General features: G+C 42.7%; 1 protein-coding gene across 4 annotated transcripts in view; it reads left to right on the top strand.

The window, feature by feature from the left end:
* The window catches only part of USP6NL (USP6 N-terminal like), a 158,510-nt gene that overhangs the window by 121,196 nt on the left and 13,878 nt on the right, over positions 1-23,436 (top strand). For all 4 annotated transcript variants that reach the window (XM_070946655.1, XM_070946654.1, XM_070946656.1 and 1 more), the window contains 6 exons: positions 120-168; positions 1,566-1,686; positions 3,279-3,373; positions 5,521-5,586; positions 6,230-6,329; positions 7,673-7,825. In XM_070946655.1, coding sequence (XP_070802756.1) covers positions 120-168; positions 1,566-1,686; positions 3,279-3,373; positions 5,521-5,586; positions 6,230-6,329; positions 7,673-7,825 — 584 coding nt within the window. The remainder of the gene's footprint in view (positions 1-119; positions 169-1,565; positions 1,687-3,278; positions 3,374-5,520; positions 5,587-6,229; positions 6,330-7,672; positions 7,826-23,436) is intronic.

A 23,436-nucleotide genomic window follows, 5' to 3' on the forward strand; every position in this document is an offset into this window, starting at 1 on the left:
ATGAAATTAAGCCAGCAACATTTTACATCACAAGTAATTTTTCCTGTAACGTGGCTCCAAAACAACATTTTGATTTTGTATAGTTACATTCTGTCTTTTTTTTTTTTTCCCCCTCCTAGGCAACAATCTTTGTTCCATGTCTTAGCTGCATATTCTGTTTATAATACGGTAAGATGCTCTGGTCTGTGCATGCTTCTTTGCATCTATTCACAGTCAGTTACATAGGTCACTCTTAAACGATATTGAATTCATGGAAATAGAATTCTCAAGGGCAACATGGAAACGGCGAGTTTGAAGAGGCGTGATTCTGTATTGGATTGTTTGGCCCAACAGGGGTAAAAAGAAAATACTTCCGATTTTTGGCCCGATGCTATCAAAGCATCTGTTTTGCAAATGCTTTCCTGGAACCATTAAGATCAGAAACTGTAAAAAAAAAGTGGTGAATAAGTTCACTCAGCCAATAATTTGCTACGTGTTATGCTTAATAAATTTCTTGTATGTTAATTTCTTGTTAACTATTTCTTGTATGTGACCCAGCGTTATCGAGCTGGGTCACATACAAGAAATAGTTCTGGAATTCTGGAACAGAAAGTTACAAACGTTCCTGAAAAGACAACAGTGGTCTCTTTCTTACCTCTGATATGAAAGAATTGAAGAGGAGTAGCCATTTTAATCTATTGAGCTGAACAAGTAAATTGTTTAGTACCAATACTAGGATAAACCAAACTCTATTAGTGGGCTAAAATCCATAACTTGTTTGCTTTATGTATAATTCTGTGGCTTCCTACTCAGAAATGTCAGATTGAGTTCCATGAAACTCACAACAAAACTCTTTAAGGTAGCATAAACTCTAAACGATGGTACAGTCTCAGTTTGGGGAATAGGTTGGACTAAATTAATATGGACATTTCAGGCTAGGTCCAAATTCTTCGTTCAAATGAATCCGTTTGAAAGGAGAGAAATTTAATCAGAGGTTTTGCCCTGACTTCCTTCTGAAGTACAGATTTTCTGCCTTGAAGGCTGATTTGTACTAACTAGAATTTCATCATCAGGGTTCATCTAGTTATCTAATCAGGGGAGAGGAGCTAAAGATGGAATAAGCTAAAGATGTGGAATAACAACAGGCCAAAGTGCAGAAAATGGAAAGAAAAGACTCCTTTGTCCTCTTCTAACTTTATAGTCAACATTTCCTTAGGGCAATGTTTCTCAACCTTGACTCCTTTAAGATACATGGACTTCAACTCTCAGAATTCCATAGCCAACATGCTCTTAACTAGCCAAGGTTAAGAAACACTGCCTTAGGAGGCCCCTCCACATCTTCAGGATAAAAAATTAGATCATGATAGCTTGTCCTGTAGAAGCTCTAGTTATACCAGTCTCGCTTTCCTTTTCAGTTCTCTGTGCAAAGTCAGACAGAGAACTAATCCTCAGGGGTATCCTTCCTCCAAACATCTCATAATTCACACTCCGTCTACCCTTGCTACAGAAAAAGTGAGTGCGATTGCTTTAGGGTTTGTTTGCATGCGTACACAAATTTTGTAACGGTTTTGTCTGCTTTTTCCCAGGAGGTTGGATACTGTCAAGGGATGAGCCACATAACCGCATTGCTCCTAATGTACATGAATGAAGAAGATGCTTTCTGGGCTTTGGTGAAACTGCTCTCGGGGCCCAAGCATGCTATGCATGGTAGGTGTCTGAAGTTTCACTCAATGTCATGATAGCTAAACTGGCCTCTTCACATTAAACCCTTTTAGCAAACCAACCAACCCCCCCCCCCTTTTTTTTTTTAAATTACATTTAGGATTTTACTTTTCAGTTCTGCAACGTTACGGTTGGGTTCACACCATTGTCCCAAACCAAGTTGACAAGTCAAAGATATTATGGGTATCACAAAGAGCTGAGACAAATGGTATTACAGGTAGTCCTTGATTTACAATTGGTTGCTTAGTGACTGTTGAAAGTTTCAATGGATCCCCAAAAAGTACTTACAAAATTCTGACGATCTCCTCCCTCCCCCCACACACACAACCACCACCACCACCACCCGGATTGTGTGACTACATTTCAGGGGCTCAGCAACCAGCCCACATTTATGGCTTTTGGCACTGTCTTACAGTCACAAGTCCGATTTATGACATTTTTGCTGAAAAACAGATCATCTGGTTTTCAGCAAAAAATACCCTATAGTGAACAATGAGTTTGCTGAATGATCTTAACATTCACTTAACAAGAGGCATAGAAAAAGTATTAAAATTGGGTCTGGTTAGGTGATGACCTGCTTTACCATTGTCGTGATTTACAACCATAATGGGCAGTCTCTGTTATGGTTATAAGTTGAGGACTATCTATATGGCTTCATGCAGTGGTCCGGTTCATATAACATGCTTCCAAAAGATACTGAACGGGGCCAGCTGCATTAAACCTAGAATGATTGATCATATACCATCAAATTGAGGTCAGCTCTTAGTGACTACATAACTAGACCTTGTTCAGCGTGGTCTGTCCCCGTCTTAGTGTTCAAGTCCTCTAGCAAAGCAACTTTCACTGCTATTATTGAGACACTTCACCTTACTACTGCTCATCCTTTTCTGTTTCCTTCCACTTTCCCTTTCTTTTTCATCTTTCCCATTGTTATAGCTCAGATTTGGATGCTTCATTACCTAGGTCCGTGATGGCGACCCTATGGCACGCATGCCACAGGTGGCACACGGAGCCATATCGGTGGGCACACAAGCTCAGCTCCGGCACGCTGATTTTCAGGCCTTCTGGGCCCACCAGTCGGCAAACAGGCCATTTCCAGCCTCCGGGGGGATGGGGAAGGCCATTTTCACCCTCCCCAGACTTCTAGAAAGGCTCTGGAGCCTGGGGACAGTGAAAGACGGATTTACCCGGCCCACTGTGCCATCACGGGCCAAAAGTGGGGGGAGCATGGGGGGGTTGCACACATGCGTGGGGGAGCGCATAGGATTATGGGTGTCGGCATGCGCGCACATGACTCCCCCACTCTCCCCCCACTTTTGGCATGCAATGGCAAAATTAGCCATCACTGACTTAGGTATAGATTAATAATCTTATGTAAGTGGTATATTTTTTATTTGACATTACTTATTAGGTTACTGCAGGATGCAGTGTCGCCTTGTGGTGAAAGAAATAAGTAGAAGATAGATAGATAGATAGATAGATAGATAGATAGATAGATAGATAGATAGATAGATAGATAGATAGATGCTTATTCATGATGACCTCTCTCTTCCCTCCCCTACTTTCCCCAATTTTAGGGTTTTTTATTCCTGGTTTTCCTAAGCTATTGAGGTTTCAAGAGCATCATGACAAAATAATGAAGAAATATTTGTCCAAGCTTAAGCAACATTTTGTAAGTAAATGCCAACACGAATGAATGTGTTGGTCAAGGGGACTGTTCACAGATGAAATTTCTTTGGCATTTAATTTTCATTTAACTTTCGCTTCCATAGAGTGTCACAGGAAATACCACAACTTGCACGATTCTAATCTTTATAGTCGTAGACACATCATGGGATCTGAATAACTTTTCAAGGTCTTTTCATGGCTACTCTACCAAGTGCTACCCTGTGGCATATTTCTTGATTGCATGTTCCTTTACTGTGGATGGTTGATCCTAAAATAGCAGAAGCAATCTACCACTCTGAAATCTTCATTATCTATCCTAAGGCCGGTTGTTTTACCTGTAGTCATTAGTTTGGTCTTTTTAATTAAAGTCCAATTTTTTTCCCCACTGTGCTTCTTGACTTTTATTACCGGGGCTTGCAGAGCCATTGTATTTTCAGCTTTTGGAATAGTGTCATCAGCATAATGCAAGTTACTGATCTTCCTCTCCAAATTTTGAAACCGTACTCACCTTCCCTAAGTGTATAATCCAGCACATAGGTTGAATAAATAAGAGGAGAGTATTCAGTCTTGTCACATTCCTTTGCAAACCTGGAATAGTCTTTTTTGATCATGTTGTGTCCATTCTGTGGGCACAGAATGGTGTCTTCCTGACATGTCTTTATTCTCTCAGCCCTAGGTAAAAAATATTGGCAAAATACTTTAGTAAATATCACACTGTATATAGCAACGTCTGTATAAAGTGAAAGAGAGAGAGAGAGAAAGAGAGGAGGAGGGAGAGAGAGAGAGAGATGAGATATAAGAGATATGAGATATAACACTCTAAGCCAGTGGACTCCAACCTTTTGGGAACCAGGGGGGGAGGTGTTCACGTGCTACTTAGATCATGCACATGTGCAGATGAAGCTTGGCTTGCTTGTGTGACCCCGGGGGTTGGGGGCCCCTGCTCTAAGCACCTTGGAGACAAAGCAGGGGTGAAATGCTCCCGGTTTGGACCGGATCACCCGACCCGGTAACGATGGAGGCGGGTGGTTCGGAGAACCGGTAGCAAAAATCTCTGCCCCCCCTGCCCCCCCACATTGCCCAGCTGAGCCGCGCGATCATCAGAGGCTTTTTTTAAAATTATTTTTAAAAGCATTTTTTTCAGCCAAAGAGGTTGTAGAAAAAATGCTTTTAAAAGTAAAAAAAAAAAAAAAAGCCTCTGATGATTGCGCGGCTCAGCTGGGATCATCAGAGGCTTTAAAAAAAAAAAAAGAAAGAAAGCCTCTGCTAATCAGGCAAGTCAGCTGGGATCATCAGAGGCTTTAAAAGCATTTTTTTCACAACCTCTTCAGCCGAAGAGGTTGTAGAAAAAATGGTTTTAAAAGTTAAAAAAAAAAAAAAGTTGGCCACGCCCACTCAATCATATTACCCCACCACCACCAAGCCACGCCCACAGAACCGGTAGTATCAAATTTTACATTTCATCACTGAGACAAAGTACACGTCTAGAAGCTAAACAGTGGTTTCCCAACACCTCTGTTAGTAGAGTTACCATAAAGGGGTTGATTTGCCAGTTAATCACCTTGGGATCTAGCATAGTTGGTGGTATTGAATGCCGCCAAGAAAAAAAACTTCCAAGAAGTCTATTAGTATAGGTAGTCCTCGACTTACAACCACAATTGAGCCCAACATTTCTGTTGCTGAGCGTGACCTTTATTAAGTGAGTTTTTGTCCCATTTTACGACCTTTCTTGCCACCGTAGTTAAGTGAATCACTGCAGTTGTCATGTTAGTAACAAGGTTGTTAAGTGAATCTGGCTTCCCCCATTGACTGGGCTTGGTCCGAAGGGGATCACATAACCCCAGGGCAAGTGCAGCCGTCATAAATATGAATCCGTTGCCAAGCATCTGAATTTTGTCCATGTGGATGCTGCAATAGTTATTAAGTGTAAAAAAATGGTCATGAGTCACTTTTCCCGGTGCCGTTGTTAAGTTTGAACGGACTGTTGTAAGTCGAGGACTTCCTGTAGTTACGCACACAAGGGTCTGGAAGCGAAGCTCTGAGAGGGAGAAATACACTCCGGATACACTTGTGCATTTGACTCCACATTTGCATTCTGCTCTGTGCCAATTTTATCTTCTAAAATGGGTGAACTGTGTGTCTTCTTGGCAGGATTCCCAGGAGGTCAACACCAGCTTTTACACAATGAAGTGGTTTTTCCAGTGTTTCCTTGACCGTGTGAGTAGCCTTAGCTGTTGTTTTCATTATCCGCCCAGCTGGTCCTCTGTTGTGGCCCGTCAGCGGCCTGCGCGGATCGTGGCTGATCCCAACGACGAGGAGGCTGGTGTGGAGTCGCGCCAGCAGCCTGCGCAGCCAGCGCTCACGTCGGACAGCGAGGAGGCTGAAGAGGATGTGGTGCCAGAGGCAGAGACTCAACCAGGGCCTTCAGAACCTCCAGAGGCTCCTTCAAGTGGAGAGAGCGAAGTGAAGGAGCCTCTCCTCAATGCTCGAGCACGCGGGGCTGCCAAAAGGCAGGAGTGGCTACTCAGGAGGAGGAGGTCTCCTCGAGAGTAAGGTTTGAGGATAATTGGCCACTCCCTTAGGCTATTTAAGTCGCACGCAGTTAGTAATTTCTTGCTGGAAACAACGTGTAATTATTACAGAGCATTTTGGAGAGTGAGTGTCTTATCGTATCTTGTTTTCTGGACTGGTTGCCAACCTTTGCCGGACTTTGTTTATTCTTGGTACGTTATAACTTTGATAAGGACCGTTGGTGTGTGTCACAATCCTTGGGAATCTGGAGCTGGGGGAGAACACCCTGTGGGTCAGAGATGGATGTTTCTTTATCTGCTGATACATCCCTGTGGTTCTTTCGTTGCAGACTCCCTTTAGGTTAACCCTCAGGATCTGGGACGTCTACATACTTGAAGGAGAGCGAGTTCTTACTGCAATGGCCTACACCATTCTGAAACTGCACAGAAGTAAGAGCTTTGCCTTGGCTTTAAATGCTCTCTGGCCACCTGACATGGTCAGTCCTTGTTTTGAGTGACCAGACTTGGGGATGACCAGACTTATTTCTACCTGGCTGAAAAGTGATAGCAATAGCACTTAGACCAGGGGTGAAATCCGAAATTTTTCCCTACTGGTTCTGTGGGTGTGGCTTGGTGGGCGTGGCAAGGGAAGGATATTGCAAAATCTCCATTCCCACCTCACTCCAGGGGAAGGATACTGTAAAATCTCCATTCGTTCCCCTCCTGGGGGAAGGATATTGCAAAATCTCCATTTCCACCCCACTCTGGGGCCAGCCAGAGGTGGTATTTGCTGGTTCTCCGAACTACTCAAAATTTCCGCTACCGGTTCTCCAGAACCTGTTAGAACCTGCTGGATTTCACCCCTGACTTAGACTTGTTGTTGTTAGTTGCGAAGTCGTGTCTGACCCATCGCGACCCCATGGACAGCGTTCCTCCAGGCACTTAGATTTATATACCACTTTACAGTGCTTTACAGTCCTTTCTAAGCGGTTTTACAGAGTCAGCCTATTGCCCCCAACAATCTGGGTCCTCATTTCACGAACCTCAGAAGGATGGGAGGCTGAGTCAACCTTGAGCCTCATGAGATTCGAACTGCCAGATTGCAGGCAGCCGGCAGTCAGCAGAAGTAGCCTGCAGTACTGCACTCTAACCACTGCGCCACCGTGGATAGAAGAGATTATTTGTAGCTCAGGCTTGAACTATGAAATCCTTGGTGTTCTCTGAGCTTGGTAGCTTTCTTACAGACGTTTCATTACCAAACTAAGTAACATCATCAGTGCACACAGCTTGGCAATGAAACATCTGCAAGAAAACAGCCAAGCTCAGAGAACACCAAAGACTCCAGAGTAGCTGAAAACTCCCAATATAAAGTCGCTGTTCAGAAACCACAACTGAGCCCAAAATGTCTGTTGCTAAGCGAGACAGTTGTTAAGTGATTTTTTTGCCCAATTTTACAACCTTTCTTGCCCCTGCTGTTCAGTGAATCACTGCAATTGTTAAATTAGATTTAACAATTGTTAGTAAAGTTTGTTACTAATGTTTGGCTTCCCCGTTGACTTTGCTCATGAGAAGGTCGCAAAAAGCAGTCACGTGACCCAGGGATTGCAACCGTCATGAGTACATGTCAGTTGCCAAGCATCCAAATTTTGATCACATTATGGAGATGCTGCAAGGGTCATAAGTGTGAAAAACGGTCATAAGTGCCATTGTAACTTTGGCCACTAAAAGAATGGTTGTAAGTTGAGGACTACCTATAGAGTGCCTTTTTTTTCCCTTCCCCCATGCCACTTTAGAACACCTGGTGAAATTGCAGATGGAAGAACTGGTCCAGTTTCTTCAGGAGGCTCTTGCCAAAGATTTCTTCTATGATGATGATTTTGTAATAGAACAGCTCCAGAGCTCCATGGCAGAACTGAAACGAGCAAAGATGGACCTCCCTGTCGCAGGTAAATAATTCTTCTAGATGCCAATAACTCATGGCGATGCGTTTATTTGCGCACCTTTTGAAATTTCCTCACCTGTTGGCACGGATTGTAGAATTACACTACCAGGAAGGGAAGTCTGGAAGAACTTCAATATATCTTCTTGGAAATCCTGATCATTTACCAAAAGGACACATCCAGGTAACTGTCACTCGTGCACTAAGGTAGTTCAGTAGGTTTTGCTACCTTGCTTCAAGGTATGTTCATCTTCTCAGCATAACGTTTCTGCAAATTTTGAAGCTGTGGGAAAGACTTTATTATTATTATTATTATTTTGCCGTCTGCCTTCCCGCTTTAAAAGTAAGTAGAATTTGGGGGGAAATGGAGGCATATTTATTGTTTAAAACCTTTTACAATTGCAGCTTTATTGTTAATGAAATGTGAATGAACACTTAATTTCTTCCTAAATGTGTCTTTGCTGTATGCAGTTGAATAATGGCTTTTATTCACAGGATAATAACAAATGGCAATGATTTAATTTACATCAAAGATTTAGTTTTTATTGTAAACGGGTCTGTCAAACTCTAAGGACTATAACATCTTTTCATTATGGTCTGTTTAGTTAAAACTGGCACGCAAAAATTTATCCACCAACTTGATACTAAGGGGAAAGGTGTATATTCCGGACATTTCTGCCTGTACTTTAAATATAAAATGTATCTAGGTTCAGAAAAACAGAACAGAAAATAATGTGGAAGTCCCATTTTGATACATTAATCGAGTTGTCTAATCAATCATGTTCTGAATCCGATCAGTGGATTCCATTGCAGCTGATCCCTTATTTTATCCTTTCTTCATTTTTATGGCTTTCTGGAAGCAGAATGTCCCCCCGTCATTGTGATATCAAATATTCATTTATTTCTTAATTCGAAGGGAATACTGTCAACTCTAAAATCGGATGCTTTTGCACCCTAGCAATTTATTTATTTATTTTATTTATTTATTAGTTCGATTTATATGCCACCCTTCTCCGGAGACTCAGGGCGGTTTACAATGCATTAAGCAATAGCCTTCATACTTTTGTATATACCTGCTTAGTAGGGCTTTTTTTGGGGCTCCCCTGAGTGGTGTTCTATTTTATACAAAGTCAGCTTATTGCCCCCCACAAACCGGGTCCTCATTTCACCTACCTTGAAAGGATGGAAGGCTGAGTCAACCTTGAGCCTGGTGAGAATTGAACTCGCAGTAATTGCAGGCAGCTGGCAGCTAAGTGCTACTTTAACAGCAGTTTAGTCTGCTGCGCCACCAAGGCTTTTTTTACAGCTTATTTCATTTTTCTAATTTCTTGGGAAAAAATTCAGAAACAAACTATCAAAATGGGAAGGGGGAAAAAACCAATACCCTCTCCCTGGTTTTTTTTCCAACATGTCTACTCACCAACCCAAAGCATGAATAAATGATAAATAAAATATCACTTGCTTCTTAGGAGGCATCTGTTTCCCTGTAAACAGCCTACCTTTTGGCATGGACTTTTCCTTGGCACATTCTGAAGGCAGCTTTACATCCTTTTTTTTTAATTAGAAGGGAGATTGCGTTAATTTCTAGGCAACAGGCTGTGGAAAGGCGTCCCCGTCCCCACTCCTGATGGGGAAATAGCTGAGATCCCCGCCAGTCGTAGCTGTCTTTGCAGAAAGAGCAGAAGGACTCCCCCAATTCCCTCCCTCGTCGTTTATTCAGCCAATCCTGCCACCCTAAGGAGGTTTTTGCGCCGTTAAATGAAGAAGGTTGGAGAGAGAATTGAAGGTTCTACTTCAGTTCTTCACCAAGAGAGAAGCCTCCAAGAGGCCTCTCAGTATACGGCTTGCCAAGGCAAGCAAGTTACCCCAAAAAAATGTCAGGTGCAAATATTTCTCCCCAGCTCAGTAGAATCACATCCACTCGATTCTGGGCTTTTTTCCTTTCTAGCAGACAGCAAGTTCTTCCTGCTAGGTGGGAGACCTATATAGATCTATTTCTAGCTTGTTTGCTTTCATCAGTAGGCCACACCCACATCTTATGTATCCTCCCTGTAAAGGTATAGTATCTATTTTCTTACTTTTTCGTAGGGTTTATGTGTGTTTTTTCTTCTAGCCAGGTTTTCCTGGTAGAGATACTACACCTTTACAGGGAGGATACATAAGATGTGGGTGTGGCCTACTGATGAAAGCAAACGAGCTAGAAATAGATCTATATAGGTCTCCCACCTAGCAGGAAGAGCTTGCTGTCTGCTAGAAAGGAAAAAAGCCCAGAATCGAGTGGATGTGATTCTACTGAGCTGGGGCTGCAGAAAAACCTTGGTTACGTAGGGAAAACCTGGCTAGAAGAAAAAACATATATATATGTATATCGAGGGGTCCTTGGTGCTCTCTGACCTTGGTTGTTTTCTTGCAGGCATTTCAGTGCCGAGGATGTGACCTAGTTTGGGTAGTGAAACATCTGTAAGAACACCGTTGAGGAATTTGCAGAGCAACCCTTGAGTAGCAAGGGTGTGCACATGAAAAGCGATTGAGAGTAGTTAGGAAATAACACAGCCAACACAGAGATACACTGAGTTGTGTTTACTTTCAGGAAATAGTAATAAGGCACAGTCCAATAAACAGTCCAGGTCGTTCACGTATAAAGCAGTAGATGGTTAAACAATAGTCCAGGGATAATCCAATAACAGAGTCTTCTTACCAGTCGTTGTAGTCATACACGCTAAACAGTTGCCAACAGTAGCAAACACAGCAAAGAGCATCAAAGAGAGAGAGAAACCATGTTTCTAGCTCCCTTTTAAGGATATTGGCTACAGAGCTAACCAATCAGGATACAGTATGATGCAATACAGCAATACAGCAGTCTTAAAGCTATATTCATGGTTTATATATTGCCAACCCAACAAGTTAGGTAATAATCATTTCCTAACAAACACAACCAAGTTCAGAGAGCACCAAGGATCCCTCGTTTCAACCCTGAGCTGCAAATATTCTCCTTTATGGGTTTATATATCGATTTTAGGTTGTTTTCCACCCCGGTATAATTCTGGCATTGCATATTTTTTTCAGTGTCTGTTGAAAACCTGAAGACCTCTAGTTTTATTATCTCAAAGGTGCTTCCCACCCCTCCCCGCCCCCCAAAAAAGGCAACTGGAGCATTGCTTGAGGAGGAGGAAGATGTTTCGCTTCTCATCCAAGAAGCTTCATCAGTTGTGACTGGATGGCGGTGGTGGTAGGGAATGTAAGGATTGTATTTCTTTGTAGTCATCTAGTTATTCGCAGATTCTCTGAGAGCTTTTGAGGCCCCTTGGGCGCCCTCAGGGTCATCGGAATCAGGGGTGGAATCTTCCTGGAACTGCTGAAAGGGCTGCGTTGTAGGCAGGAGATAGGGGGTGTCCTATTCCTACCCCTCTGTGTAATGACTAGATGACTGCAAAGAATTACAATCCTTACATTCCCCTCACCCATCCTGTAAGAACCTCTCCTTCCATCGCCCCACCATCCAGCCTTAACTGTCAGTACCTACCCTTCCATATCCCCATCATCCATTGACAAGTGATGAAGCTGCTTCTTCTTCTTCTTCTTCTTCTTCTTCTTCTTCTTCTTCTTCTTCTTCTTCTTCTTCTTCTTCTTCTTCTTCTTCTTCTTCTTCTTCTTCTTCTTCTTCTTCTTCTTCTTCTTCTTCTTCTTCTCCTTCTTCTCCTTCTCCTTCTCCTTCTCCTTCTCCTTCTCCTTCTCCTTCTCCTCCTCCTCCTCCTCCTCCTCCTCCTCCTCCTCCTCCTCCTCCTCCTCCTCCTCCTCTTCTTCCCCTTCTTCTTCCTCTTCCTCTTCCCCTTCTCCTTCTCCCTCTCCTTCTCCTTCTCCTTTAGTTGCCTTTAAAGAGAGAACTATGACCTGGATGGCTGAGAATCTCCATAGACCTCTAGTGTCAACTTGCAAAGCTTTCAAGTTGCCATGAGCAGGAGGGAGGGAGAACTGAAGTGAATTCCATACATTCTTTCTGACCGCAATCAGAAGGAGGGTGTTAGGTTTCACAGCCAGCCAAAGTGGTTAATTGGAGAATGTGATTTATGACATGGCCAGGGGGGAGGGGAGAGACAGGGTCATAGGGGAACGTAAATCTACGTGGGATCAGTCCTGACTGCATCCGAGTATTACCCGAATGGTGCTCCTAATAAATCACTATATTTCCTTTGAAGTTTGGATCATGGCTCATGAATTAATTAGGGCATCTCTCGGAAACTTGACATCTAACTTTACTTGTTACCATCAGTTTACACCCCGCTGTGGTTACTGTTGAAGGTGCAGTGTGTTTTTAAGAATATCAGAAAGACACCAATCCCAATTTGGAGCCCCATGGTGATGGCAGCTGGCCTGTTCAGCCTTTTCCCCAGATTTTCCAGTTGTTTTTAACTACTACCATCTATTTGCCAACCTGTGCAAGAACCCAGTTTTCTTACCTTCAAGTCTTTGCTGCAGCTGTCATTTCCTTCCCTTGTAAAATTGGAATTTTAAATCTGGAGATTATAGCAAACATATAAACGACATGTCCTAGCATGCCTTGAGTATCATTAATAGCAAATATAAACACTGTTAGGCTTCTTGGGACCTGCAAAACATGTTTCCTGGAGGGAAGACAGAACATTTCAGACCTTTGCCCCTTCCCTTCATTTGCTTTCTGATTTCACACTTGCTTCCATTTAACCTCCCTTCACAGTTTTTCCTGCTCATCTTTCCCCCCCCCCCCACCTAGTTGTTATTTTCCTCCATCCTTCCGTTGCTTTTAGAATACAGACATACCATCCAATGTTCCAATCTACAACTAGCTTGAATGGCAGGAAAGAAATGCAGTTGGGCTCCAGTCCATTACATTCTGTTGGCGCATAAGGTCCATCGCTTCTAAAACTCCTCCAACAGAAATGGATTAAAAGAAAGTGGAGAGACATCTATATTCCTAAGTGAATAAGAAAGAAAGAATTTAAGACTAGCTGTCCTCTGCTTTCAAGCATTATTCAGAAAAAAAAAAATATTCATTTGATCCAGCGTGAGTCTGAAAGCTTGGAAGACTAATGCTGGAGCATGGTTGTTGGAACTGGGTATGTCTAGTTTGATGAAAAGAAGGACTAGGGGTGACATGATAGCAGTGTTCCAATATCTCAGGGGTTGCCACAAAAAAGAGGGAGTCAAGCTATTCTCCAAACCACCTGAAGGCAGGACAAGAAGCAATGGGTGGAAACTTAGAACTAAGGAGAAATTTCCTGACAGTTAGAACAATTAATCAGTGGAACAACTTGCCTCCAAAAGTTGGGAATGCTCCAACACTGGAAGTTTTTAAGAAGAGATTGGATAACCATTTGTCTGAAGTGGTGTAGGATTTCCTGCCTAAGCAGGGAGTTGGACTAGAAGACCTCCAAGGTCCCTTCCAACTCTGTTATTCTATTTCTATATGTGATTTTCTGATTACCCGTAATTTCCCTGGAAGCTTGTGTGTATGAGAGGTCCTTGGTGCTCTCTGAGCTTAGGTGTTTTTCTTACAGACGTTTTATTACCCGAACTAGAAAACATCATCATGGCTAGCCCTGATGATGTTATCCAGTTTGGGTAATGAAACATCTACAAGAAAACAATCAAGCTCAGAGCAGCAAGAATCTCTCATTTCAGCCCCCAGATACAAATATTCTCATTGGCTTGTGTACGTGTGTGTGCATTTGCGCACACCTCTTCCACAGGCATACCTTTTTCTCTGAGTTTATACCTTTGGAAAATAGGCATATTGCCGCACCCTACTTGGGGATCAGGTGAGTGGTATGTTCTGCCCAACTTCCTTCTTGGAGTCTCTTCTTCTACTTAACAGTCACAAAAACATCCTTGTCTCCCTCCCAAAAACATCTAGCCCATTTCTTATCTTGTTCATTTGATCCAGGAAGTAGCTGCTCTCTTTATCTCAGTGTCATCAGTCCTGGAGTCTTATCTTCTCATCCCAGGTTCATCTTTCTTTAATCCTTACCTAAAAAGCAATTTTACTCATCCTTAAGGACGTGTCTGCCTTTTTTTTTTTTTAGACATTACCTCACTTCAATGCAGAGACAAGTTCTCCCAGGTGGGGGGGAAGGGGGGAAGGTAGGGCTCCTGTCTCAAGGGCAACTGGAAAGCTCTACCCTTCAGGGCGAACCTCCAGTTTGCATCTGTAAGCAAAAAAACAACTGATATGTGACTGTAGCAAAGTCTTGGGTTTCAGGGAAGGAGAGAAGGACCAAAAAATGACAGAGGCAGCAGAAGAAATTGGCTGGGGAAACTTCAGTCTTTAGTGCCCTGATACTTCTCTGTGTGTTTTCTGATATCGTTTATAAGACAAGATTAAATAAGAATGCATCAGATAACAGGCTTCTCTTTAGTAGGAGGAAGAGTACCAAAATGGACATTTCTTGTTCTAAGATAGACTTCATTAGCAATAGCAATAGCCCTTAGAATTATATACCGCTTCATAATGCTTTAACAGCCCTCTCTAAGCTGTTTACACAGTCGGCTTATTGCCCCCAACAATTTGGGTCCTCCTTAGAACCCTTCATGACTGTTAAATTATTTTTTATTTTCTGAGGCAATCTCTAGTTCAGTTTTTCTTGATCCAGCAGCATCTCTGAGACCCCAGAAAGAATCACAGGTTTGGAGAGTTAACCTGGGAAATACACTGATCTCAGAATTCCTTGGTGTGTGTGCCATTGTTTCCTCAACAAACAACAAATATGAAACTTCTTGGATACTGAAATTAGAAGAAAATTCATGAGAAATCATAGAATGAGATTAGCTCCAGGAGAATGCCTTCTCACACTCTGATTATGGAATTTGGCTACTTTCTTTCTGTCATTAGCTGCATTTATCTTTAAATTGTATATGTTTTGTTTTAAAAATCATAATTGTCTGAATGTATATTGACTAGTGGGGTTTCTTTTCAGTCATCTTCTCAACAAAAATCTGATCTCTTAACAATGTGAACTCTTGATCTCCAGGCTTGCAATCTTAATATGAAACGCTCCAGACGTTTTCCACTTGGCACCTTCCATATTTGAAGCATGGGCAACCATGAAACAAGACCAAACATTCTGTGTCCGAAACATGAATTGAAACAAGACCAGGAGCCATGCTGGTTACAAATTCTGAGAAGCCCAGTATATCTCGCTGGCAACAGATAATGCTTGGATACTCAAAGCCCAACCTCACCAGGACACACAATACTTGGGGGGGAATGACTTCAGTTTGATGTCTCTTTTTTCTTCTTCTTCATCTTGTGATATTCCCCATTAGGTAGCAAAACCAATTAATTCAGCGTGGAAAAACGCTGCTTTTACAGGATTTCCTTCGACAGTTTACCAGTGAATAATCCCCTTGAAACATTTGCTTCTGAACAAACAAGAACTCCAAGCTAAAGAACTACAACACAAAGTTAGCCCCAAATCCTTTCTGCTCTTTTGCTTAATCTGTCGTTCTAGTGTACTGGGAAGAAAACTTTTTTGAAAAGAGCTTGCCAACCTCAACTTTTCCCTTGTACTCTGGGTCCGTCCCATCAGAACATCTCTGGAAGTTAATTAAGCTTGGTCGAATTCTCCATCTGGTGAGGTTGTTTATGATGCTTTGAGCTCCAGAAGCTGCCTGGGCAGACTTTGGTCTCTTATCAAACAAGAGAACTGGTTTACGCAGTGTTGTGGGGGTAGGGGTTGGGCACAAAACTCCATCTGGAAGGGAATTGGTTGGCTATGCTTTATCCTTTTCTAAGCTCTCCTCCAGAATAGAATGGAAGAGCTCCATCCTTGGTTTTTGAGGATTTGCTCTTTTGTGTGCGTGGAAAGAAACTCTTCTGTTTGAAGCAAGGCTTTTTCCTACCTTGGCAACTTTAAGACCTGCGGACTTCAACTCTCAGAATTCCCCAACCAGCATTGGCCACCCCTGCTTTATAGCATCTGGGTTGCAGGAGAAGGCATACATCCCCAGCGTCCCGTTTCTAGTACAGGGAAAGGGTGGCATTCAGAAAAAAAAAGGCTTTTTTGTCTGAAAAATAAAAATAAAAAGATACATATTTTTTTTTAAGACAGGGTATTTGTTGTCCCCTGTGTCATCAGCTCCTTAAGCGTCTCAGGTCAAATTGACACCAATGAGAGCTCTACCTGAGTAAGGATGATGAAACTTGATCATTATCTGTTGACTTTGTCTTCTTCAACACAGTGTTAGGATATCCTGGTTCTTAGAGTTTCCAATCAAGTATGATCTTCACTCCCACCATCCAAAACAAATCCTCAGCCCTCCTTAGCAGCTATATGCAAACTACTATTTAACACTGAGGGGTTGTTTTAAGAAGTGTTTTTTAATATGAGTACAATTGGACATCGTACATGATCAGAGACCATGATGATTCCTGATTGCATGAAGGATTCTTATGTTGAATAAGCTAAGGAGAAACATCCACCAGACCTTTCTGTTCAATGTGGAAATTGAGGAAACACATTAAGAAGTATTAAGGGGAAAAACAAGCACAATCCTATGTACTTAGTATTTGAATAATACTGCTTAGATTCATGACTTAATGGCCTGATTGCAGCCTGATATAGCTTTTAGCTTTTAATGTTTTATATATGGTTTTTAAATGCATTGTAAGCCGCCTTGAGTCTGCGGAGAAAGGCGGCATACAAGTTGAACAAATAATAAATAAATAAAATAAATAGAACCAGTGGTGGGTTGCTCCCGGTTGGTTCAGGCAAACCGGTAGTGGTGGTGGCGGGAGGTTCCACCCACCTGCCCAGACGTCATCAAAAACACTCTGCGCATGTGCAGAAGCACCACACGCTCCAGAAGCGAGCAAACGCTCCCACGCGCTCCTAATAGCAAAACGGTAGTGCCGGGATTTGAATCCCACTATTGTATGGAACATAGAATAACAAGATCGGAAGGGATCTTGGAGGTCTTCTAGTCTAACCCCCTGCTTCAGCAGGAGGCCTTATACCAGGGGTGTCCAACCTTGGCAACTTTAAGACTTGCGGACTTCAACTCTCAGAATTCCCCAGCCAGCCATGCTGATATGCTGGCTGAGGAATTCTGGGGATTGAAGTCCACAAGTCTTAAAAGTGGTCATGATTGGATCCCCCCCTGCCTTGTACCATTCCAGACAAATGGCTTAATTAATTGATTCAAGTATATCTTGAAACCTATTTCCAGAAGAAATCATATTTCTCTGTGAAACACATTTCAAGGAATAGAAAACTGCTGGAGGCATTCAGATGATCTTATTTCCCCCCCTCCTCCTCCCCCACCCCCTTGATACCCCTTAAACCCCTTAATGGATCTCTGGTTATTTTTCATAGATGAGTGGTTTAAGGAGGACCTTGAAATGTAGCACGATTGTGGTATGTTTTCTACTGAAACCTTTTGTTCTTTTCCCCGTTCGTTTCCCTGCACCAACCGAATTGCATCTCTTAAGAACAAAGGCAAACGGGGAGCTTCTTAAACATGCACCAAATGCCTGTGATATAAACCATCAACCTTTGCTTTTTTGACAGAACTTCTTAGCTTTTTCTAAAAAAAAAAAAAAAAAAAAAAAAAGGGACTCCTTGTTTTTGAAAAGGGACAGCTAAATCTCTGTGGAGTGACAGTAGGAAAGATTGCTGTTAGTGGCTGAAGGATCTCGGTCTCTTGGTGAAACAGGAAGTTGTACTCCAGAGGCTTTAGTTTAATCCAGCAGGATTCGAGCCCCGTTCTCACATACCATATTGGATTTAATTTAAAATATCCAAGGCAGTTGATAGCCTCGGACTTGAATAGAACCGTTCAAGAGAATAGTAGGGAGGACGATTAGCAACGGTGAAAGAATAGAGGAAAGCGAAGGAAGTGAAGAAAACTTAACCCAATAGCTCAAGCGTATCTTTGAATAGGCAAAGTGGGATCTGTGAGTTCCTTTAAAGAGTTTTGCAAACTGCAGCTTTCACCATGGACGGGTGATGCTGGCGGGAGCTTTTGTGTGCAATCCCGCCCTTCTCATTTCGGCATTAAAATGTGGGGGTGCTGGACAGTGTGAAAGGGGGATCAAGCAGCCTTCGGAATCCTTTGTCCCCACTTCTTGTGTAACAAGAGAGATCAGCATTCAACTGGGACACTCAAGTAATTTTGGTTCTGTTTCTCCCAAGTGTTTTTAAAAAGGGGACACATCTCTTGGGATGTTGGAACATGACATCAAAATTTTATTATTTCATGTGTTTTTCTTTGTTCTTTCAGCTTCCTCTACAAATTCAGAGTATGACTCCTAAATTCATTCTCTTCCCCCCCCCATTTCTCTCTGCTGATATCCTGATATCCCTGCATTTGTTCAATCAAATGTCTGATGGCAGAGCCGTCAAATTTTTGAAGAGACAAATCTGTAACATCCTCAATTCAGCCCATGGTTATTGTTTTTTTTCCTTCTTTTGTTCTATCTATGCCTTTCCTTAGACTTCCTTTTGTTTTTCCTTTCCAGATGAATACGGGATTTTTCATTTATACGTTTGGAGAACACAGACGTACCTATTTTTCTTGGCTTTTGTGTTTTATTTCAGTTTAACCGACTAATCCTCAAGCAGGTCTCTGTGCTGACGGGGCTTCTTTCTGATTTTTGGAGTGCTGCCAAGTGGGTTGAAATTGGAGGTTGATGTGGCATCTTTTTGCTTCTCTGGGTGTTTTGAGCTGTGTGATTTATGCCGTTGTATTTCTTATTGTATTTTTAGAGCAGCAAACCATAACTATTCACTTTCCTGACAACCACTTAGAATTCTTATAGATGCATGCAGCATTTAAATGCATGCCTGTGCTGATGGGGGTGATGCATTTTTCCCTTAGAAATTTTGATATCGTTATTTATTTCCTTCTTTATTTCCTTTCACTGTCTTTTTTTTTTTTTTAATCAGTTGAGTTTCCAAAACATGGTGGTATAATCAACATTTTAAACTCAATAAACAACATGGTTGTATAGACACCAGCATATCGTAATTTACAAGCTAGGAGTTGCCCATTCCTTTGGTGATGAAAATAACCCAAACAAGGAGAAAAAGAAGCAGAAGAGGCTTCATTTTAGAAACAGACTCAAGGTTTTTCTGAACGCATAGTAGCTGTTGTGAAGATAAGGTCTTCCTTCTATCTGGTAGATTCTGTTATAATGTTGAGTTGTGATGTTTCTTTATTTCCACGTCACTGATTGCAGTGATCTGCTGGGCATTGTGTTAGAAAAAGCCAAAATTCCATTTTCAATACAGTTCTAAGTCATGTGAATAGCATGATTTGCTTTTCATTAACATGATTATATTTTAAAAAAAACACACACACACAATTTGATTGACAAGTTACATACATGGTTAATTCTACTCACATATGTTCTTGCCATGGCAACATCTCTAAAGCATTCAGCATTCTGAAACGAGGCCGAGGCTGTGAATAAAATCAAGTGCTTTAAAAAAAAAAAAAACTCCTGTTGCATCTGTTCGAATCCATGGATTGTCTTGGAATAATTAACCTGAGAGGTTTTGCACTTCAGGTGCATTTCCACTGGGTGGTGACAAAGATCAAGAATAATTCAGTAACATTTCTTCAAACCAAATTCAAAGAGTGTTTTGGGGAAGAATCCTCCTTCTATCTATTCCCTTTACTTTTGGCCAGCCTATTGTTCAAATCGAAGCAACTTGATTAGCACAGCTAGATTTTTTTTTTAAAAAAGGACACATTTTCCAAAACACTTAACTACAACCATATTTGCTCTCTAGTGCTGGTGGTAACATTTAAGATTCATTCTATTGGACTACAGTGGTCCTCGACTTAACAATTGTTCATTTAGTGACCATTCGAAGTTACGATTGCACTGAAAAAAGCGACTTACTACTCCAATCCTCTCATTTATCACCATTGCAGCATCCCCACAGTCATTTATTTATTTATTTATTGGTTCAATTTATATGCCGCCCTTCTCCGGAGACTCAGCGCAGCTTACAATGTGTTAAGCAATAGCCTTTTGTATATACCTGCTTGTAGGGCTTTCGGCCCCCCCTAAGCGGTGTTCTTTTTTATACAAAGTCAGCTTATTGTCCCCACAATCTGGGTCCTCATTTTACCTACCTCGAAAGGACGGAAGTTTGAGTCAGCCTTGAGCCTGGTGAGATTCGAACTTGCAGTAATTGCAGGCAGCTGGTGCTACTTAACAGCACTTTAGTCTGCTGCACCACCAAGGTTCATGTTATCAAAATTTGGCCACTTGGCAACCAACATACATTTTGTGATAGTTGCAACATCCCAGGGACATGCGATGGCCATTTGTAACTTTCCCAGCTGGCTTCCGACAAGTAGAGTCCATGGTGGAAGCCAGATTCGTTTAACAACTATATGATTCACCTAACAACTGCAACGATTCACTGAACATGGACCAAAAGATTGTAAAATCAGATACAAGACCTTTGAAGGTCTTTGAAGACCTTTAGCTTCTCATCCAAGAAGCTTGTTCAGCTCTAACAGGATAATGGGGAACGGAAGGATTTATATTCCTTGTAGACAGCTGGTCATTTGCATCCTTTCAAAGGGTCATTGAGGCCACTTGGAGGTTTCTCTGTGTCCTCAGGGTCACCTGAGCGGTGCTCCTGGTTCCTGTAGTCTGCAATTTTTTCTCTCTGGAAATCCATTCCTACTCCCAAGAAGAAGTGGGCGTCCTGTACATGGGGGGGGGGGGAATAAGATACCCCCTGAAAATAAGCCCTAGGGCAAATAAGCCCAATTTGGGATGGAAGGGTGTCCATCCCAAATTGTATTTTTTTTTTTTACTTCAAATTTATATACCGCCCTTCTTCCTGGGAACTCAGGGCGGTGTACAGCCAGATAAAAACACATAATATAAACATTAAGAACAGATTAAAAGGAAATATCTCAATTTGGCCAAAAATTTAAAAAACATAGAAATTTAAAATCATTTAAAAGGATTTGTTAGGCCAGCCCGGCTTGTTGGAAAAAGAAAGTTTTAAGGGCACGGCGGAAGGCACGGAGGTCTTGGATTGTCCTTATCTCTGGGGGCAGCTGATTCCAGAGGGTGGGTGCCCCCATAGAGAAGGCCCTCCCACTGGGGGGTCACCAGCCTGCATTGCTTGGCTGATGGCACCCCGAGGAGGCCCTCTCTGTGGGAGCGCACGGGTCGATGGGAGGTCGTCGGTGGCAGAAGGCGGTCTCGGAGATAACTAGGTCCTATGCCATGGAGCGTTTTAAAGGTGTAACCAACACCTTGAAGCGCACCCGGAAGACCACTGGGAGCCAGTGCAGCTCGTGCAGGAGCGGTGTTATGCGGGAGCGCCATGCAGCTCCCGTAATTACCCACGCGGCCGCATTCTGGACCAGTTGGAGCCTCCGGGTGCTCCTCAAGGGGAGCCCCATGTAGAGAGCCTTGCAGTAGTATAGTATTGTATAGCTAAAGTCTGTAGAGGTTCTCCATCATCCAGGTCATGGTTGTCCCAAAGGTGCTTTTTCAGGAGGCGATTGGACTTTCTTGTTTTTTCTTTTTGAAGACCTTTCTCTTCTCATCCAAGAAGCTTCTTCAGCTCTAACAGGATAATGGGGAACGGAAGGGTTTACATTCCTTGCAGACAGCTGGCCATTTGCCTCCTTTTGCATCAGATGCTGAGGGAAGAGAAGCAAATGCGGTGGTTTGCTTTAGAGACAGTTCTGAGTTAGACATCCACCTGTTTTGGATGCAGCAGAGCCACATTTATTATACCGAGCAGAGAACTGACCTGGGCAGTCACCAAGGGCCTCCCCCCTGTCTTGACTGCCTATGGAGAAGATCAGTGCTATCAGAACCGATCCCAAAGGAAAGCAAAAACCCTTGCGTTTAGTAGACTATTTCTCAACACAGCCTGATGGTATTCCTGGATAATCTGAAGTAAAGGTAGTCCTTGATTTACAACCATAATTGGGACCGGAATTTTTGTTTTTGTTGCTAAGCGATGTGGTTATTGAGTGCCCAACTTTATAATTATTTTTTGCTGTGGTCACTAAGTGAGTCTGGCTCCCCCCCCCCCACATCGACTTTGTTTGTCGGAAAGCCAGCTGGGAAGGTTGCAAATGGCCATCGCATGATGTTGCAACTGTCATAAAATACCTGCCGGTTTGCCAAGCACCTGAAATTTGATCACATGACTGTGCGGGAGGGGCACTGCAATGCTCCTACCTGTGTTTTCCCGAAAATAAGACTGGGTCTTATTTTCTTTTGGGTCCCCAAATAGGCACTAGGGCAGTGTTTCTCAACCTTGGAAGCTTGAAGATGGGTGGACTTCAACTCCCAGAACCCCCCAGCCAGCAGCGCTGGCTGGGGGATTCTGGGAGTTGAAGTCCACCCATCTTCAAGCTTCCAAGGTTGAGAAACACTGCCCTAGGGTTTATTTTCAGGGGGTATCTTATTTTTTTCCCCCCATGTACAGGAGGCCCACTTCTTCTGCTTGCTCATAATGGGGCAGGAGCCTGGCTGTGCAGGCTCTTAAGTAGGGGGTCTTATTTGGAGGGGGTAGGGCTTATATTAGGCACATACATTAAAAACCATGCTAGGGCTTATTTTCAGGACCGGTCTTATTTTCAGGGAAACAGGGTAAATGCAAGGATCGTGGTAAGTCACTTTTTTCAGCACTTCTGTAATTCCGAACCGTTGTTAAAAAACAAATGGTCATAATCTGAAGACCGCCTGTGTCATAAAATGAGCGTCGCAATCAGTTTCATCCCATAGAAAGCTTGGCTTTCAGGCAATTTCCGCACAACTTTTTTACGCTGTATGTGCCCTGGCGGACTTTGCATGCTTCGCTTCGTTTCGTTTGGTTTTAGAAAGTTTTAATTGAACTCTGAAAGATGGTTTGTTTTTGGTTGACCGTCGATTGTAATTGAGGCTTTTGTTGATGCAATAATGAACCTATTTTTTTTTCCCCTCTTTCTTTTTTTCTGAATTCTTTTCTTTTTTTCCCTTGCCAGCACCCGATATCGTGGTCTTCCTGTTCGCTACTATCCTCCCAGTGTCTCCTGGTATTCCATCTTTTACCATCTATGTAACATTTGGGGTGATTGCACTTTAAACAAGGATTGGTTTTACTTACTAACCAGCATGAGTCGTGGTTTACCTTATCTGTACTTTTATTCCTCCTCACTAGAAAACAAATTGAACCCGACATAAGGATATTTATCCAAGAATGATGCCACGGGCGCCCATGTTGCATCAGTGAGAATTGTGAACATGCACAGGAGCATTTCACCCAATGCCATTTTGAGTAATTGGTTCTTGAGGCAGCCTAGAGGAGCAAAGGTAGATTTTATAAACCTAGGTGCCTTACTATCTTAACAGAATAACAACTTGGAAGGGACCATGGAGGTCTTCTAGTCCAACCCCCTGCTCAGGCAGAAAACCCTATACCCGTGATGGCGAACCTATGGCACGGGTGCCACGTGTGGCACGTGGAGCCATATCTGTGGGCACGCGAGCATTGTCCTAGCTCAGCTCCAGCAGGCATGTGCATGCTGGCCAGCTGATTTTCGGGCCTTCCGGTTCCATCAGAAGTTGGGAAATGGGCTGTTTCTGACTTCCGAAGGGCCTCCGGGAGT

The sequence above is a fragment of the Pituophis catenifer genome, unplaced genomic scaffold, assembly GCF_029215685.1.
Source record: "Pituophis catenifer annectens isolate HBS135680 unplaced genomic scaffold, rPitCat1.0.hap2 SCAF_7, whole genome shotgun sequence".
In the NCBI taxonomy this organism is placed as follows: Eukaryota; Metazoa; Chordata; class Lepidosauria; order Squamata; family Colubridae; genus Pituophis; species Pituophis catenifer.